General features: G+C 42.3%; 1 protein-coding gene across 2 annotated transcripts in view; it reads right to left on the reverse strand.

Annotated features, from left to right (window-relative positions):
• Positions 1-20,691, reverse strand: part of LOC132836244 (nuclear RNA export factor 1-like) — a 71,380-nt gene that overhangs the window by 12,930 nt on the left and 37,759 nt on the right. For both annotated transcript variants that reach the window (XM_060855597.1, XM_060855596.1), the window contains 11 exons: positions 18,353-18,457; positions 17,676-17,756; positions 16,429-16,498; positions 15,480-15,568; positions 15,080-15,187; positions 13,795-13,904; positions 10,485-10,521; positions 10,034-10,102; positions 8,385-8,440; positions 5,168-5,275; positions 4,110-4,168 (listed from right to left, as the gene is read on the reverse strand). In XM_060855597.1, the coding sequence (XP_060711580.1) occupies positions 4,110-4,168; positions 5,168-5,275; positions 8,385-8,440; positions 10,034-10,102; positions 10,485-10,521; positions 13,795-13,904; positions 15,080-15,187; positions 15,480-15,568; positions 16,429-16,498; positions 17,676-17,756; positions 18,353-18,457 (892 nt within the window). The remainder of the gene's footprint in view (positions 1-4,109; positions 4,169-5,167; positions 5,276-8,384; positions 8,441-10,033; positions 10,103-10,484; positions 10,522-13,794; positions 13,905-15,079; positions 15,188-15,479; positions 15,569-16,428; positions 16,499-17,675; positions 17,757-18,352; positions 18,458-20,691) is intronic.

The raw sequence follows: 20,691 nt of genomic DNA on the forward strand, positions 1-20,691 counted from the left end.
AGGAGGGTGCTTTCCAATCGGGATTTGTACAATATAGACTACTCAGTCAGGATATTCAGTTCCATAAGGTTAGGTGCATAACTACATCAGAGTATAAGGCTTCCTAATCCCCACCACTGAGGCCATTAAGAAGAAAAAAAAAGAGTATAGAGTAGTCACACCAGATGTACAGAGACCAGCAAGGTGACATACACCTGCGTAATGTCAAGAAACACAATGGCCTTAGCTAGCAATTTTCAACAAGTGACAACAGTAATTTCTGCAGGATTTCTGAAACACAGCAAACAGAAATCTGTAACAAAACATCAAATAAGAAAAAACAGATGCAGCTGCTCCAAAAAAAAAGTTATGGTGTAATCATCCAATCCTTTAAACGTAATCCAATTGATAATTCTTTCCAGTAGTCCATTCCACACTCTATCATCCTCTGCAGGAAGCAGCCAAAACCTAAACTGTGCACTTTCCCTTGTCTGAGTCAAACCCCAGGCTTCAGAAACGGTGACAAGTGACAAACCCCAATTACTGGGGTTCAAATGATTGAATCCTCGAGATGTCTTCAGAATCTCCCTTCAGCATTCCCTTCTGCAGGAAAACCTCTGAGCTCAGGCACTGCAAGCTGTTTACTAGCTCCTTTGTGCGGTGCCCTTCCTTTCCCAACCCAATGTCTGGATATTCTTGCTATATCACAACATACAAAACAGAAGCAGTAGGAGGCCATTCACCCTCATGCACTATCACACCATTCAACATGACCATGGGGGGCTCAATCTGATTCAAGTTTCAATGTCTCTTTCATGATTACTCCTCATAGACCTCAACATCCCCCCCACCCCCGATGGTTCAGCACCTCTTTGTGATCTAGCTTCCTACAACTCGGTGTGGTAGAGAGGTCCAGACATACAACTACTCTCAGAGAAGAAATTCCTTCGCACCTGTTTTAAATGAGTCTCACCATCTTCTGTAACTAGGTTCCCTAGCTTGAAATTCCTCTGTTAGTGGAAACATCTTAACATCTACACTGTCAAACACCCTCAGAAGCACATATGCTTCATTACGATCACTCCTCGTTCTTCTGAGCCCTAATGAAAATAGACCCAATCCGTTCAGCCATTCTTGAAAAATCAATCCCTTCACCTCAGGAACAAGCCTAGTGAATGTCTTTTAAACAGCCTTTCTTCAAAATGGGGATCAAAACTGCACACAGTATCTGGATGCACCTCACCAACACCCTGCACAGTTGTAACAAGACTTCCCGATTATTAAATTCCAAACCCCTTGTAACAAATGTTAAAATTCCATTTGCATTCTTAATTTCTTGCTGCACTTACATGCTAACATTTGATATTTCATGCACAAGAACATACAGATCTCACTGCACTGCATTTTTGGGGTATCCCTTCATTTAAATAGAAGTCTTCCTTTCGATTCTTCTGAATAAAGTCCATTAGCATTGTGAAGTATCTGCTTCAGTGTCTTCCACTGACTCTCCTCTTTACTTATTGTCCAAGCCTGCTTTGGACAATTCTTTCTTCATATCTCTGTAATTGTCCTTTTTGAGTTGAGGACATTGGTTTGAGATGGAGTTGTTCTTCCTGAATATTAATTGAAGGCGATATTAGGAGATCTAAAAGAGTCAGTTCCTGATTAGGTTCTGCAATGTACTGCTCGAAGAAACAATCCCTGATGCATTCCGCGAATTTGTTTTTCATGGTACCCTTTGCCTGTCTAAACCTGCACTGACATCTGACAATTATCTTCAGTGAGGCCACTCAATCCTGACTTAAACCCTAGTATTATTGAGCAATATACTTAAATCTAATTTGGAATACTCTACAAGGTTTTTGTTTTTGAAAAGAGCAGTATAACAATTTTAAATAGCTGAGATAAAGCAAAAGCAGTATACTGGTGTTTCAATGCTCTGTGAAATGGATGAGGCAGCTGAAGTTTTGTGACATGAGGCCTCAAACGGAGTTCTCTACAGCCAGTGCAGCCAAGGATGACTGGGCATTTGCCCCGATGAAGTTCAAAAGGCAATGTTCCCAGTGTAATGCCCATCTGATAATGCTGTCAGGTTTATACTGTTCATCATCTACTCTCTTCACACTTACAACCTTACAATCTGGCTGCATTTGCTGCCTCCTGAGTGTGGTGCTGGAAAAGCACAGCAGGTCAGGCAGTTTCCGAGATATTACCTGACCTGCTGTGCTTTTCCAGCACCACACTATCTCGACTCTGATCGCCAGCATCTGCAGTACTCACTTTCTCCTTAGCTACCTCCACCCTAACCTTTTATCTCGAGAATCGTTTTCTTCCACAATTCTTGTCAGGGGAAATTTGTACTGTGAAGAAGTCCTTCCCTTAACTGCTCTCTGCCCCTCTAAAAACTTCAAATCCTTTTCCCCAGCTAATACCATCAGACACTCCTGTTCCTAAACTCACCCCCTGCCAGGTACAATCATCCTGCTTCTTACTCCTACGTCAGAGTGCATTTGTACACCTTACATGGTATAGCAATGTGTACAAATGTGAGGTACTGCCTGCTATTCAACAGCACTAGCCATAACGGTGGAGCCTAATTCTACTCTCACTCCACATTCACAGGCTCAGCAGACAGACAACTAGAAACTGGGGCTAACGTTCACCTTCTCACAGCAGATTCTTGCCCAAGAGATCAGCAATCATGAAAGCTGGGAACATTCTACCCTGCACCACGTATGGGAGGGTGCGCAGGGCTGAGATCAGTTGCACAGATGGCTAGGTGGTGCAGTAATGAGAGACACAAGCTGCACAGATTAAGGTTGAATCCCTGGTCTGTATGGAGCTAGCCGATCCGATTCAGGGCTGTGACCATGGGCTCAAAGAACATGACACTGGAGTCATCATTTCTCATTACTGTCAGAGACTCTGTGAACGTGGGTGCTAGATAACAATTACAATACCCCAATGGCAGAAGAACATTCATACAAGGTCAGCCTCTCTAGTGAGGTTCCACATAGCTGGAATAAGAGAGGAGCCTGAGTCAGCGATTTCCGGATAGTATGGAGCAAAGTCAAAATAAAAACTTGAGTTGCTTTCAACATTACTCTTATCAGACGGCAGATTATTTTATCACAGGCAGAAAAGACAGATAAGATTGCAATTGACAGAATACAAATATATCCTGTAAGGCGAGGATTCCAGCAAAAACAATGCAACATCTCAAAAAGTACACAGAGCCTGGGTTTGGAAAGTGGTGCAAGATACAGCAGTTAATATGAAATCCAGCAGGCACAAATACACGGATGTGCTATACAATAGGATTGTACTGGACTTTATCACCGGCTTCCCCAATCATCTGGGTGCTTTGAAACTGAATGACTCATTTAAAAAAATCAAACATTGAGTGGTAACCTAATGCAAAGTTGGCTTTCAGTACTTTTCAAATAAATGTCATTTTGTTTACGACTCCGATCGTCACATGATCGATCGCAAGCGTCTATATCAGAACTTTCAGCTGGATCAGAAGCTAATCTGTTTAAAAGATACTCCCTCGTTTGAGTCCTGAGCGTCCGGTCTGAGCCCAGAGGAAATTTTCATAGTTTTATTAAAAAAAATCACAAAGCAAAACGGATTCTAATATCTTCTGATATTGATTGCTTTGCGTTTCACTTTACATGGAAACAGAGCAACAGTCATAGAGATATGGAGCATGGAAACAGACCCTTCAGTCCAACCCGTCCATGCCGACCAGATATCCCAACCCAATCTAGTTCCACTGCCAGCACCCGGCCCATATCCCTCCAAACCCTTCCTATTCATATCCCCATCCAAATGCCCCTTAAATGTTGCAATTGTACCAGCCTCCACCGCATCCTGTGGCAGCTCATTCCATACACGTACCACCCTCTGTGTGAAAAAGTTGCCCCTTCGGACCCTTTTATATCTTTGCCCTCTCACCCTAAACCTATGCCCTCTAGCTCTGGACTCCCGACACCAGGGAAAAGACTTTGCCTATTTACCCTATTCGTGCCCCTCATAATTTGGTAAACCTCTATAAGGTCACCCATGGTGTTCTTTTAAAGGACAGAATGCTGCATATGAAACCAAAAATCAAATTGTATTTGACTTACTTGGGTCCTTCAGTCTCCTCACGTTTCTGCTCTCCTTGAAATACTCTCCCAGACTGCTCCTGCTTGGACACAACACATTATTTTCAGGACAGTGAAGAAATGCAGCTCTTGCAAGGTGAGGTAATAGCTGCCCCAAGTTGTTTCCTTCACAACACCATGGTAAAATGTTATGTAATAATAACCATTTTAAAAAATTCACTCAAGAATCTTCATGCTCTCCTTTCAGTTCTGTTTGTTGCGGTAATGCACATTCCGGGTACAGAATATTTTCTATCTAATCAAAGGGGCAGTGCCTCAAGCATCCACAATGCTTGCTTTAAATGCCTCACCCAAACAGCGGTTGGCCTGGCATAGGCAATCTTATTGTTCCCATGTCCAGCCAGCAGGATTCTCACAAAGCTGTGAGTGCCATTGGGAAGGACCAGAGCTCACTATTGTAACACGATGTGATCGAGTTCAGTACAGAGGAACCTCAATTATCCAAAGAACACAGGCGGGGAGTATTTCCTTCAGATAATCGAATGCCGGATAACATAGTTTTGCTGAGCATCGGGACATTATGATCTTGCCAGACAATCTGATATTTGGATAATCAAATGCCAGATAATCAAGGTTCCTCTGTAATCAGTTTTATGAACCCAGAGAGGTGCATAAAAGGGTACATTCCCTCCCTCCTCCCCCAGCATCCATGAAGAGGGACTCATCTTCCTTTCCAGGGGGTGCAAGTGTGTGAGGGGCAGAGCAGGAGAAGGTCTGTGTGTGGGCTGTAGGGGTCACTGTGTATGGGGGGGGGGGGGGGGGGGGGGGGGGGGGGGGGGAGGGGGAGGAGGAAAGGCAGTGCAAACCTGGGATTCTCGTGCAAAGTGCATGTTTGGGGTATGGGTGACACGTGTAGAGCATGTGCAGGGATGTATGGAGGGTGTGTAAGTGGGTGTGGGCCCAGGGCATGTACAGGGTTGCAAGTGCCAGGTGCAGGTATGTAAGGTGCTTATGAGCCTGCAAATGTGTGCTGGCATTCAAGCCCTGTATCACTCTGAGTTTGCCTGAAGGTCACAAACCTGGCAGGGTTCTGTGATGAAAAGGGAATACTGAGCGAGCAGCAAGCTGTATCGTGGTAGGCATCCAGCAGCCCTTGCCTGTCTGTTGAATCATAAACCGAATAGTACCTGCAAAGGGAAGAACAACAAAGTCAGGGGGTGGCAACAAAGGTCTTTCCCTTGGTCAGTCAGCTTGGTTTGGATTATTGAAGTCTCTGATATCCCAAAGTGACACTGAACAGTTCACACTAGCTGCTGTCTCACTCATTCTTTGGTCTAAAATGAGGTGCTAAATGAATGAGAGACAGACTACTTTGTATCAGGAGCTGGGCAGACAGAGCAATCAATTGTAATAAACTCTCCAACACAAGGAGTGCCTACTCTTGATGGACAAGCCACCTTTGGAAGGATGTTGTGAAACTTGAAAGGGTTCAGAAAAGACTTACAAGGAGGTTACCAGGGTTGGAGGGTTTCAGCTATAGAGGGAAGCTGAATAGGCTGGGGCTGTTCTCCCTGGAGTATCGGAGGCTAAGGGGTGACCTTACAGAGGTTTCTAAAATCATGAGGGCATGGATAGGATAAATAGACAAAGTCTTTTCCCTGGGGTGGGGGGAGTTCAGAACTAGATGGCATAGGTTTAGGGTGAGAGGGGAAAGATATAGAAGGGAGCTAAGGGGCAACATTTTCATGTAGAGGGTGATGTGTGTATGGAATAAGCTGCCAGAGGAAGTGGCGGAGGCTGATGCAATTGCAATATTTAAAAGGCATCTGGATGGGTACATGGATATGAAGGGTTTAGGGGGATATGGGCCAATTGCTGGCAAATGGGACTAGATTAGGTTGGGATATCTGGTCGGCATGGACGAGTTGGACAGTCTCTGTGCTGTACGTCTCTATGACTCTATTTAACCTGACATATCAACTCTAAAGATACATGAATCCATAAATCATTTTATGAAAAACATTTCTTCTTCTAGGACTTTTGATCCCTTTCTTATATTTTATTTATTTTCCACAAAGGGAGACAGACCACCTGATAAAGACTTTTCAAACACAGAAGAGACTAGACAGAGTTCAGACCTTTGTTTTGTTGGAGGTTGCTCAGTAATTCTCCAGATTGCAAAGCTATTTTTAACTGCTCTACTCAGCATGCACGTGTTGCCTTCTGTTTTCCTTTAAGGGGAGCAGGAGGCCATTCAGCCCTTCAAGCCCGTTCAACCATTCAATGACCACTAGCCCAACTCCAGATACGATCTTTGGCCCATATCCCTTATGACCTTAACTTTACAAAAATGCAGCTAGAACATAGAACATTACAGCGCTGTACAGGCCCTTTGACCCTCGATGTTGCACCAGTCTGTGAAACCAAATTGAAGCCCATCTAGCCTACATTATCATCCATATCTTTACCCAATGACCACTTAAATGCCCTTAAAGTTGGCAGGCAGCACGTCCCACACCCCACAACCCTGAGTAAAGAAACTGCCTTTGACATCTGTTCTATATCTACCACCCCTCAATCTATAGCTATGTCCCCTTGTGCTAGCCATCACCATTGGAGGAAAAAGGCTCTCACTGTCCACCCTATGTAACCCTTTGATTATATGTCTCAATTAAGTCACCTCTCAACCTCCTTCTCTCTAATGAAAACAGCCCCAAGTCCCTCAACCTTTCCTCATAAGATCATCCCTTCATACCAACTTTCTAGTAGACATCCTCTGAACCCTTTCAAAGCTTCCACATCCTTCCACTGGCTGTGTCAGATGTAAAATTAACAACTGATCTATCCTCCACTGCTGTTTGTGGAAGAGTGCCAAACATCTACCACCCTTTCTGTGGGCAAGTATTTCCTAACTTCTCTCCTCAATGGTCTGGCCCCAATTCTCAGAGTATGCCCCTAGTTCTAGAATCCCCAAACAGTGGAAGTGGTTTATGATCTACCCGGTCTTTTCCTGTTTAAAAGAAACAAGGGTGCCATTCCTCTAGCTTCAGTCATGACTTGGAAGTTAACAGCTCCTCTAACATTGTGAAGTATTGCGTAATTGTCTCTTGATAGGCATATTGTGAAACATGATCTGACACTACGCCCCATAAAGAGATAAAAGGACAGGCCACCACAAGTTTGGCCAGAAACAGGTTTTAAGGACAGCTTTGGAGGAGGTTGCAAATGTACAGAGTCAAGAGGTGATAGAGATAGAGGAGTTTCAGGCTGACATTTTAAAAGCTCACAGCAAAGGCATGGCCGCCAAAGCCAGAGAAATCAAAGTCAGAGTTACAACTGTTGCCAGAACTGAGAGCTCAGAGATCTTGGAGGAACTTTCAGAGATCATGCAAACGGGAAAGGCCATGGAGAGATCTGGGAATTAGGGTGCACACTTTAAAATCCAGGCGTGGTCAAACTGGGAGTCAACGTAGTCATGACGACTGTAGGCCTGATGGGTGAAAAGGACTTTGAGGGACCAGGTTGTAGCCTGGGACAAGCTCAAGTCCTGCAGCCTAGAGGACAGAGGTCAAGGGAAAGTTGGAATTGTCAAGTCTATAGACAACTACAGCACGGATGAGCTCCTTGAGCAGTATAAGTACAGAAATAGGGCAAGGCCTGACACTGTTATGGCAGTGGAAACTAACAGCAATTAGGCAAAATACTGTCAACACACTTTGGTGGTGTCATATTACAAATCATCACTGGAAGTTACTGAAGCACAAGGTGACCAGACATTTGGCTCAAAAGCCTTAGCTGAAAGAGGAAAATCTCCAAGCATAAGCCACGCTGGCTCAGCAACACCCAGAGAACATCAGGAGAATGAAATCTAGTGGACACATATAAATAGATATCACACCACAGTCAGGTGGACAAACAGAAGACAGAACAAACGATCATGGAATGACAAAATACCGGCACAGCAGGGTAACCTTTGTTGTTTTTAATTTCAGATTTCTAGCTTTTTTTAAAAAAAACACAATTTTCCCTTGCTTTTGGTGAAATTGGCTCCAAGAACAAGTTGGGAATAGAAGAATGTGCTGGGTTACAGTGAATAGACAAATGGATGACACAACTTTTAATGGACTATTGCATCCAGTTCAAATCTGAGATTCACTGTTTTAAAGCAAAGGCTGGCCTGGAATCGGTCGAAAGGACAGAATTATATATGTACCTGACAATAAAAAAATCTTATTTAAAAGTTCCTTTTTCTTCATGTATAAAGATTGACACACATCTGACTGTCCAGGTACTTACTGCTGTATGAATCGTGATACAAGCACTTTGATTTCATCTGTACCAAAGTAACTAGCCTGTTAAAAGAAAACAAATAGCGCATTGAATACTATATCCACACTTTACCTAACGCTAATAATCACCATGATTCTTGCATATCTGACAACTTGCTCAAAAGACCTCTGAACACAGCATATCTTCAACTTCTTACTTAGTGCCTTTAAGATCTCAATAAGGTGGTGGTGTTTAGGTTAACATCACATCCAATCCAGGACCCCTGACAGTACAGCGCTCCATCAATTGAATGCCAGAACAACAGGATAGACTTAAATATTAAGGTGGTGAGTAATACTGCATACAAGATTCTGGGTTTAAACAGAGGTTATGTGTGGCTACAAAGGCAAAGGAGTTTTGATAAATTCAAATTGAAACACTAGCTCACAGTGTGGAGTGTGCCTGATTTTGTTGGTTTGGTCTCATACTCAGTTGCAACAAATTCAAATTCCACTAGGCTAGCTGAAGGGTTTTAAATTCAATGAATTTAAACCGAAAGAAAACGCTCACCTCATGAAAAGTGATCAGGAGACCACTGCATTGTCTCAAAATAGCAACTAGTTCAACGTTCTTCAGAACAGGAAATCTATTGCCCTTACTCAGTCTGGCCTGCATGTGACTCCAAACCCACATCCATGGGGTTGACTCTCAAGTGCCCTTTGAAACAGTTTGCAAAGCCCCTTAGACATAGATCTCTGACCACTAACTGCCCGAGGGGAAGAGGCAATAGACGAAACAAACTGGCCTTGCCAGAGTCACTCACACCCAAGACCGAATAACAAAAAGAAAGCACTTTCTCGAGACCACGCTTTCAGGAAGGATGTTAAGGCTTTCATAAAGATACAGAATAGATCTGCCAAAATAGTTCCAAGGATAAGAAACTTCTGTTTCACAGATACACTGGTGAGCGTGAGAGGTTGAGGAGGACGGAGCTTTGATAAATTGAAAGGGGTTTAAACAAAGGAAATGGACAGAAAATGTACCCATTGGCAGAGAAGTCAGGAACAGATTTTAACTGACTAGCAAAAGTAGTAACTGCAACATGAGTGTAAAAAAAAGACATTTTAAATGTTGAGAATGGTTAGGATTTGAATGCACTGTCTGAAAGTGTGCTGGCGATCTCAGTTAGAGTTAGTCAAAGTGTTCTTGCAGACAGCTTGCATGAACATGACAGGCCAAATGGCTTCCTTTGATACTGCAACCATTCTATGATAGATGGCTCCTCTGGTACTCCTGTCTACCCTGTAACATTCCTGCCACCTCACCATGTGATCTATATGCATTATGATCCCAATGCTCAAGTCTTGCTTGATGCTCAAATTTGTCATTGCTTCATTTCAGGCAACATACTATAGAGTCTGTGAAGTCCTCTATCCAAAGCCCTTGCATTGCTCCTAGATTGTAGAATCTAACACCATACCCCAACTGGAGCATGAAATCGACTCAGCATTACCTCTTGGCCTTTGTGCACTTGATCAAATCTGAAATCTACCCAGAGGTGCTGTGTCATTAACAGTCTCACTGTCTCAACCTGCATCCACCAAATCTTCCACAACAAAGTCATTTTCAGTACAAGATATCCACCTCCCTATCAAAGCAATCTATTCTTACCATACCTTGCACGAAGGAAGTGTAGTTGGAGTCTCAACGTCAAAGGAAATGGGAGGTGGGAGTTCATGACCGTCCTATAGGTAGAAAACCACTGAGCATCAGGAGATTGCAGTATAATTCAGACCTGTGCATTTTAAATATCCCTTTCCATTGCCAACCCACCCAAAATTAAACAAAAGGCTTCGCAAAACCAGTTCTATGAAGTCTGCGATCCTGCCAATCTTGCATTGAAAGTTGAATTACAATCCAATAGTTCTAAATTAAATCAATGAAGACAAGTGGGAAATATAAATAATCATATTACAGTAAATTTAAAAAGACCTGTTTTCATAATTGCACCCCACGCCCACCCTCATCCCATCAGTATCTTTATTTCAATTCAATTACTACACCCAGCTCTCAGGGATACTACAAACACCGTATTAATTTTGAGAAACCAGTGAGCGATGTACTTACCAGTCTGAGTAACTTTGGAAATTTTTCCCTGACAGCACTGTCAAACATTGCAAAGAGGGAGAGAGGTGAAACAAATAAAAGGGAAAAACATGAGAAAACTTCCACAGATGCCTGAATGAAGAAAGTGGCCCCACATTTGCCTTCCCGCCACCCCCATGAGACGGACCAAAACAAAACCAACCCGATTCTCGAATCTTCGCTAATCTAATCATTGTTAAATCTGGACGCTGAAGTCCAGAGAAGTTCCTTTCCCAGCTACAAGGACATTTTCTAAACAGTCCCTCAACCAGAAAAGGAGCCTCAAAAGAGAGGTAGGATCTATTTTGATAAAAATGGGGGAAGAGTGCGAAATTTTTGGAAGTAAAATGAAATGGAAGCAAAAGGATAACCTTTAACATTTTGAATAGTGCTGCCTTTAGAATCGATTTTTCAGGAAGCTGGCTTTTCAGTTGAAATAAAGGTCATGCTGATTTGTGATGAGAACTTTAACCCACATTCCACACCTTTTGTCCTGGCCTGGCATTGCACAAGTGGAACACTCTTATCAATAGCTGCCAAATGTTTGAATGGAACACTGTCAGTCAGCAGCAGGCCCCATAAACAACTCAACAGGATGACTCTCTCACATCTGCAATGCACTCACTACTCAGTAGCAACAGACCAGTGGATGTCCTTTTAAGTGCTGCTCTGGAATCACTGTTTGCCACAACAGTTTGTGAAACTGCACAATTCCCTTGAGAATATAAAGCTGGCGTGGGATAATGCATACTTGCATTTGGAGCCTGACAGAAACTTGGTTCATCTTCACAGAGCTGAAAATGTGTTGCTGGAAAAGCGCAGCAGGTCAGGCAGCACCCAAGGAGCAGGAGAATCGATGTTTCGGGCATGAGCCCTTCCTCAGGATTCCTGAAGAAGGACTCATGCCCGAAACGTCGATTCTCCTGCTCCTTGGATGCTGCCTGACCTGCTGCGCTTTTCCAGCAACACATTTTCAGCTCTGATCTCCAGCATCTGCAGTCCTCACTTTCATCTTCACAGTGGCAGAGCGCATGTAGAGGTGATTCAGGTTCCATGTTTCATAGGAGATGGCACGGTCTAGGATGTGTTATTGGAAGTGATTCTGCTGCATTGCATCTGGACATCGGTCATAATTATGTCTAGTAATTGCCATAAGTGCATCTAAAAGATCAGAATGTTTTGAAATGCTGGAAAAATCAAGCATTAATTGGTTTTAGGTCAACAATTAAATCTACTGGAGCAGCAAGCTTTTTGTTGGTCCTATTTAGCAACATTAAAAACACTTACAAAAGCTAAATGCAGCCAAACTTACAGCAATTGTTGAGGTAAATTACTTCTGGAAGCAGGAAGAGAAAGGGTCTCTATACAGACACATACACAAAGTTTCAGCGTAAAGTGAATTTATCTTTCATATTCATTGTCTGTTACTAAAGAATCTCATTCCATTTTCATCTGCTTCTGGATATTGGTGCAGCAGACTCATTTCTTTTTAAAGCAAGTGCCTGGAATAATTAAACTGCCCAACCAATTTTAATAATGTGGAATTTACAGCAACTTGGCGCTAGTCCACACCACATTCCAGCAGCCACATTGAATACTGAGGGACTGGAATTCATTCATTTACGAAACGAGGACACAAACTATCTTGGGAGTCATCAGCTCACGTGAATAACAGCAAAGCTAAATCTGGGATGCATGGGTGTTTGCTCTTAAAAAGCCTTAGAAGGTCAACTAAAAGCAACAGTGCCTGCATTCTCCCGCATATTCAGTTTCCGTTTACTTACCAAACTATCACTCACCTGTGCAGAGGCGACATTAAACAGGATCAATGTTGGGAAAAGAGATACCAACACTCTGGTTAGTTGGAATTGGGTGGGGAGAAGGATTAAACCAGTGTGATATCACAGTGGTGTTAGCTATCAACTCCACCCAAATTATTACCGGACATCAGGAGGGAACAAACAAAAATTAACAATTGGTTGGCAAATCTAGATTTTTTTTTAAAAAACCTACAAGAAAGGTCTCATAAGTAGATCTCAAGAGTAACAAAACGAGGCAAAAGCCAGTGAAACAGAGAATGATAACAAAGGCAAGGGAAGAGAACCAGGGGAAAACACAAAGTGGATGAGTTAGGATGAGTGTAGAATGAAGGTCTGTTGTCCAAAGAACACCTAATTATACAACCACTCATTAAAATTGGTCATATTATATCATGACATCTTAAAATAATTTTTAAACTACTGACATCTTGTCAAATCTTTTGTAATAGGATTCAATGAGCTTTCCCTCCTTCCCAAAGGTTTGTTGTTAAATCAGTTCTGAAAGATGTCACAAAACTGGCATTTTCCTTTGTTAAAAATACAGTGAATACAATGTATTGAGTGCACGATTTTCCTTCTATCAAGCTGCTTTGCCAGCCAGAAACTCAACCAGATTCCCAATACAGATGCAAAAGCCAGGGATCTGCCAAAGCCACATGACCACAGGCCACTATTCTGAAGGCCAATGCACGACTGTGCCTGTCTTAGGTTGTTCCTCGCTCGAGGAATCTTACCCGTCACTGGCTAACCAGTCTTCTTCACTGACCAACAAAAACCCACATCCATTTCAGACATTAAGGACGGACACAGGCAGTGGTTCAGGTTTTCTTCCTTTCTTCAAAATTTGATGCCAAGCAAACTGCTACTGTAGGTTTGCAATGCAAACTTCATCAGGTAAAGAGCAACTGGCTTATTACTGTGATCAGTGGCTTTTGAGATCAATCAAAGCTTTTTAGGAATACAAGATGCTGGCTAGGAATCTTTTGGGTAAATCTTCTTGAGTCTTGAGGCATATAGCACGTCACAACCTCTAACCACAGCATAAAAAGCACAAATTTACCTGTTGCAAATTTGAACAGGAAAAAATATACAACTAGGGGGTCTTTGGACTACGGCCCTCACATTCGGAGACCCTAAAGGAGAAGGATTAGAAATGAATCCATGGTCTTTCACAACAAGAGTTGGGCCTACAGAGTTTTGGTAAAGCTATTACAAACAGAATAGGTTATTAACAGCTTGCCTATTGGGAAAGATACTCACTTAGAGCGTATATTTATACATGGGATGTCAACACCACATCTATACTAATGGCTATGCGAAAAATAATTTTGTTATCTCCAAATATTATTGATATTCCAAGAAATTAATGAGAAAATTAGAATATTTTTAAATATAAGTTTAAGAAAATTATATTGTCTGTCATTTGAGGGGCCCCCTGGTACAAAACCACAGCAAGGGGTCCTTCCACTGACCTGACATATGTAGCCTGATCCCGGAAGCTGTCACACAGAGGGTTCCCATCCAACCACAGCTCTTCCAGCTTGAAGCCTTTTATTTTGTCCAGATCTCTTTCGGATTTGAGCTGAACAGAGATTTAAGTTGCACATTCCTTAAGGTGACCACAATGATTTCACTGATATGAAAATAAAACATTGCCTTTGCAACCTCACTCAAAATGCCTGTGCTACCTCTGAACCGGTAATTTCAACTTGAGATCATTTTCCAAGAATAAGTAAACTATTATACAAAATGAGTGCATCGCAGCCAAAAGTCCTTTCTTGAAGTATGCGACCTCCATTTTCCATAATACAGAGTGATACAGACACTCACGAGTTACCTCAATTAATATTCTTGTAGATGCTCCATAAAATTGCACAGCTGTATCCAGGAGTAATAGTGTGTGCATCCTTGTCTTACAGAAGCACATTTTGAAAAAAAGCTTCTAGTGCCTTTTTCTATTAGTCTCTCAAGAACCCAAAGTTGATAAAAGGAAAGATTTATTTGCCACAGAGTCAGTGCAGCAGAGATTAATCCCTCAGATGGTGGGATTGCTTTGAGGAGAGATCAAGGAAAGTGGATCTCTATTCTCTGGGATTTAAAAAAAGTGAATCTTACAAAATCCTTACAGGGCTTGACAGGATAAATATAAAGGATCTTTCCCCTGGCTGGTGAATCAAGAGGACATCATTTCAGGATAAAGGGGCAGGCCATTTATGATTGAAAAGAACGAACATTTTTGAAAAGAAATCAGTGATTCTTTGAAATTCTCTATCAGAGGGCTATGGAAGCTCAATCATTAAGCAGGTTTAAGACAGAAATCAATAGGTTTCTGGAGACTAATAACATTATGGAATATAGCGATGATGTATGAAGATGACATTGACAAAGTGATCCTCCATTATTTAGAATTTTTATTGTTCCTAATAAAAAGCACCAGTCAAAACCTGTAGCAACCAATGAAATTTAAAAACTACCATGGAGGGTTGATAATTCAGAATATTGATGAATTCCTCTAACTCTGCTTCTCTGCAAGTCGAAATAACCCAACATGTCAATGCAAATACAGAAAGCATCGTTACTCTGTGACTGCATCTCATCTGATGAAGGAATTAATGGGAATGCAAAAGGTGGTGGTTCAGAGGTAGGGTGGGGGGGGTGGTGGTTCAGAGGTAGGGTGGGGGGGGTGATATATTTCGATCACAGTTCATACAGCAATAACAACTAAGCTTCTCGCCATTGATGCAAACAGATACTCACCTCGTTTCTGGAAAGATTTAAAATTTTCAAACTGGGCGCTTTGGTGATCAGGTCTGCCAGGTCATCCAGTCGGTAGAGCCTGTTATTGCCCAGGTTGAGTGAAAGCAACTGTAAAAACAAGAGGAGTCACAGCTTACAATTGTCAAACAGACAAGGGCAGAATTCTGAATAGAAGGGCTAGTGGGCAGAACATCATTTTAATGAAACAATCAGCAGTGGCCTGTTAGTCCTACAGTATTGTTACATTCCCCAGTTAGCTATGCATTACAGTAAACATAAAGCTACAGAAAGTTCCTCTGCAGGATTTTGAAAACACCAGAGGTTGGCTGCTTCAACCTTTCCATTGTTATAGAAAATACGAATGAAGTGTTTCTCCTCCCACAATTTATACCCTGCATACCTCTGGAATGTTCTCCTCGATGATTTTGATGACTGCGCTCATGGAACTCCTTCTGTTTAACACCACTTCAATATTCTGAGAGACGAGATCTGAGCAACCAAACAATAATTGTTAGGAATCAGAAGCAGTTCTTACAATTCATCCAAGACCTATATGCAATGATGCAAATTACCACCCAGCTTAGGGAGGGGTGGGGGGAGAAACCTTGGGTAAGTGCTTCTACTACCTAGTCATTGTGTCACCCAGCCACACAATTCTTGGTGTGTGCTGGGTGAAAGGGTCTCAATCTCCACAGCATCAACAATTCATCGAACAGTCCTCAGTTCATGAGTGAGGTGTCTTTCCATACAAGGGCAGGTGGGTCTAAAACAGGCAAACTGGACAAAGCATTCTTATCTCTTCCAAGCCCACAGATACTGCTGCAAAAACACTAGCCCTTTCCATGAAATAATTAGCCCGGGACTCCATGAGGTGAGTTTCCAGAGCTTGAGAAAATCCATTAGGCTGAGTTAATTCAAAACACAAGATGTCACTGCAACACTGAAATGACGAAATGGTCACCTGGAAACGAGTTGGCTGGCCACCTCCATTCAAGGGCAACAAGGGATGGGCAATAAATGCTGCCAGCCAGCAATGCCCACATCCCACAAATTAATAAAAAAAGCGAGTCAGAGCTGAGGTCTTTTGAAAAACTCGAAATATCGCATTTCAATTTGGGGGATAGAGGCAAGAGAGAGAAGTAAAATTATTTCTCAAGTGCCCGGTTTCACCTGCAATAGAACTACGACCCGGAAAATGCCAGAACTGGGTGAATAGAAGGTAAGAAGCAGGGGAAGAAAATTGGGTAGATTGCAATGTTTTTCATGTCAGTTTTTCTTAACTATCTAAGGCAGCTTCATAGCCATAAAAAAAATGGTACCTAACAGATAAACAAACTTCAAATTCATACCTGGGTCACTACGTATGCTGTTTAGATCTAGGGCTTGCTGTGATCCATCGTAACGTTTACTCATACACTGCTGCAAATTAAATGGTGATATGTCAATGAAATGAAGAAATAGTCTTAGATATATCAACTGACCACTTGTTGCTTAGCCCGAAGTACAAGAATAGGTGAAGTCTTGCAATGTCAGCCATAGACTACCTGCCATTCTAGTTGAGTTACAAAGTCATGCAAGATGTTTTCTTCCAAAAGGTGTCAATTCCTGGCCAAAGCAACACTAATCCTGCCTCTTTCTGCAGGGTCTTGCTTCATGTTGGAGTGAATCTATAACCTAAACTGTCACTCTAGTACAGTAGCAAGGGATAGGACATGGTTAGAGATACTTTTCTTTAAATGAGATGCTGAGCCAAGGCCTTACCTTTCCTCTCCACGATACTAACTGACACTGTGACACTACAAGAAGTGAACACAGAACAGTATAGCAGAGGAACAGGCACTTTTGCCCATCATGTCTGCACTGACCATAATGCCATTCTAAGTTAATCTCATTGGTCTGAATATGATCAATATCCCTCTATTCTCTGCCTGTTCATTTGTCTGTCTCAATGCCTCTTAACCTTTGCTACCGTATCTACTTCTACCTCCCCTGTTGACAGCAAGTTCCAGACACCAACTACACTCTGTAAAAAAAAACTTGCCTTGCATATCTCTTTTAAACTTTCCCCATCTCACCTTGAACCTAGTATTTGACATTTCAACCCCAGGAAAAAGACTTTGCACCCCACCAATGCCTCTCAATGTTTGAAGATGAGAACATTTTCCTGATGTATGCTAGCATGCATCCTTCAATCAAATACAACTTGACAAAGGACTCACAGCTCAACATCCAACGCTGCAGTTTACACTCAAATCTTAACTGCCATTAACGCTTGTAACAACATCACCTCAAAAGTAGCACATTAGTTATGAAGTGATTGGATGGAGTGCAAGATGCTGTATAAATGCAAGCTCCTTTTCTGCAATCCTTGTGTTGCTTTCTGCTATAATAGATAACTCTTCCTGGTCTTCTCTATTCCATCTTACTTCTGTTTTTAAGTGCATTGAAAATAAAGGCTCAAAACAAAACTAGCAACTTCCTCAGCAAAACTTCTCTTTTTCTTCATAAATGTGGATTTATTAACAACTAGTTGGTCATTGGCCTGCAGGAGCTGAAATGTATTTTTTAAATCAAAGTCCGAGAAAGCTTTCCTTACCTTTATGTGTTCAATCTCCTCTGATTTGAGCTCATTTGAAACGGAAGATGGCGGCACCGAAGAACTAATGATGATGGCCACCTGAAGGAAATCAAAATGCTTGCTTGCAATCAAATTTAGGATTTTGCCACTCTCGGGAAGCTCAAAAGTCTGTGTGCCCTCTCCTTAAATAAACTTAACAGTACATTGCCCACAACCCTCCTGGGTAGAGAATTCCAAAGATTCACAAAGCTTTGAGTGCAGACATTTCTTAAGGTCAGCCCTAAATGATCACCACCCTATCATGAAGCCATTTTAGACTCCCCAGTCAGCTCAAAATTTCTCAGCGTCCACCCTCGGAAGCCCCCTTCTGGATTCTCTGCTGGAAAACAGAAAAGCTTCTGTTTCACATCACTGTGCGGTTTGAGGACAGGACTGGGACATGGTTGGGCTGACCTCCACCGTGGTCCAGCTTAGTGAGACCCAACTGTCTGGACCTGGTACCCCAGGGGAATGACCTGATGTCTGCAGTGGTCAAGTTTAAAACAATGGCAATTCTTGGTACTCCTGCCGTGGATCCAGATGTGGTTAGGACAAACAACACAGCAAATTTGGTTTTGTTACATCAAAAGGAATTTTTTTTTTAAACCACGGGTACAACATGTTACTGTCAGATATATATCTATATGGCCACATACCCTGTACAAATCCTTATCAACAATTCTTCTCGATATCTGCTTTAAAGCATTTGCAGCTGTAGAATCTTCAACATAGAATACTGCTTTATTGCCATCATAGTGAAACTGTGGAAAGATAGATTTCATTACTGTCGTCGAATTATCAAGTACAAAAATAAGTCTCTATTTCATAAATGCTGAAGAGAACAGAAAGTCATTGAGTGATATATGTCAGAAAAATACAAATGGGCTATTCGACCCATTTCTGTTCTCACTCCCCTGCTTGTTCCCTGCAGCCCCACAAATGTCTATTTTCAATGGACTTCTAAATTATGGACATAGAAAAATACAATTCAGGAGCAGGAGTAAACCCTTCCATTTCTCAAACCTGCACAGCCATTTCATAACATCACGGCTGACCTGTGAGTAAGCCCAATTCCACAATCCAACCTACCACAATAACCTAAATCTTTTAAGGAATGGCATCTCAGATCATTATAACTCACTAAGGCAAAATTATTGATAGCTTTAGATTTTCCATAACTATCTGGCCTCTCCTAAACAAGGCCATTTATAGGACTTCTTGACTGAAAACCTCAAGCAGTGGGACTGCCAGTGGTGGTGGTGCTGGTTGTGGGGAGGGGACACTAACAAGTTAAACGTCAATACTGACCAGACACTCGACAACTCCGAATAAGAAAACTGCTCACCTCATTCAGTTACATCCCAATCAATCCCCTGACACTCCAATGCCTCCCTTGTTGCTGTTCTGAGCCACAGATAATATTCCATATCCATTGTGCATAGTTAGCTATGCTGATGTATGGTAACATGGAGAAATTCAGCCTGGATGATGACATGAGACTGGCGCTGAAAAGTGAGCATTGGCTCGATATAATTGGTTTCAGTTGTTCCCTCTGGCTGTTGCCTCATTGTTTAAATGATTTTAATTGAGTGCCTCAATATCTGGCTGATGATAAAGGTTAAAACTCTTTTACAGAACATTTGGCAGTGCAGCCTTTACCGTGACATCACCAATGTTAAAAAGCAATCAGATTCCCTCTGTACTGTGTCTGCCTGAAGCACATGGGTTGCAGCAGTTCAAGGAGGCAGCTCACCACCACGTTCTCCAGGGAGCAGCAGGGGATGGGCAATGGATGCTGGCCAGCCAGCAACATCCACATCCTGCGCGTAAATTTAAAAAATGAAATCTGCCTATATTAACAGATTTTTTTACAACAGGTAGTGACCATTTGAATTGATTTCAACGCAAGGCAATTGATCAGTCATGAGAACTAAAGTCATGATGGCACAGCACTCAGGATTTCCAAGTGACTTTTGATAAACTACCTGGACTGAATTTAAAAATTCATTCATTCCCTTCCCATTTTCAGCTAGAATTGGCAAAATTGAACATACTTCACATCAGGATGGGGCAGGGGTGCAAAGCTCAGACTGTAATAGGAAATCTTTTAAAACAGGAGGACACTCTTACACTGACAGCTCGTATACAGAGTCCTAGTGGTAGATAATATCTTGGAACAGGTTGCTCAGAAGTTATTATACACCTCCTGGAGTAGGTTAGACTTGAACCCAGTCTCTTGGCTCACAGGTAGGAACACTATCACTATCTTTGGTAGATGTGTTAAGTGAGGGATGAACAACTGATTTCATAATAGGGTATAATAATAAGGCCACTGCACTATTAATCCAGAAGCCAGGCTAGTGGTCTGGGTATACAGGTTCAATCCCACCATGATAGCTGATGGCATTTCAGTGTGATTAATAAAAAAAACTAGTTAAAATCTGGTGTCTGTAATGATACCATAAAGCTATCAAATGTCTTAAGGACTCATCTAGCTCACTAATGTCCTTTAGGAAGGAAACCTGCCATATATTACCAGGCACTATCTACATGGTGGGACAGCACTATGGCTCAGCGCCTCACAGCGCCAGGGACTCAGGTTCGATTCCAGCCTTGGCCGAGTGTCTGTGTGGAGTTTGCATATTCTCCCCGTGTCTGCATGGGGTTTCCTTCCACAGTCCAAAGATGTGCAGGTTAGGTGGGTTGGCCAAGCTAAATTGCCCACACAGTGTCCAGCAAAGTGCAGGCTAGGTGGATCAGCCATGAGAAATGCAGGGATAGGCTCGGGATGCTCTTCGGAAGGTTGGTGTGGACTCAATGAGCAAAATGGCCTACTTTTACACTGTAGGCTTTCTATGTCATATCAATGAATGTACATATGGCTCCAGACACATAGCAACATGCTGACCTTCAAATGCCCCCTTAAACTGGCCGAATAAACCATTCAGTAAAAAGTGAGGTCTGCAGATGCTGGAGATCAGAGCTGAAAATGCGT

The sequence above is a fragment of the Hemiscyllium ocellatum genome, chromosome 46 (assembly GCF_020745735.1).
Source record: "Hemiscyllium ocellatum isolate sHemOce1 chromosome 46, sHemOce1.pat.X.cur, whole genome shotgun sequence".
NCBI lineage: Eukaryota > Metazoa > Chordata > Chondrichthyes > Orectolobiformes > Hemiscylliidae > Hemiscyllium > Hemiscyllium ocellatum.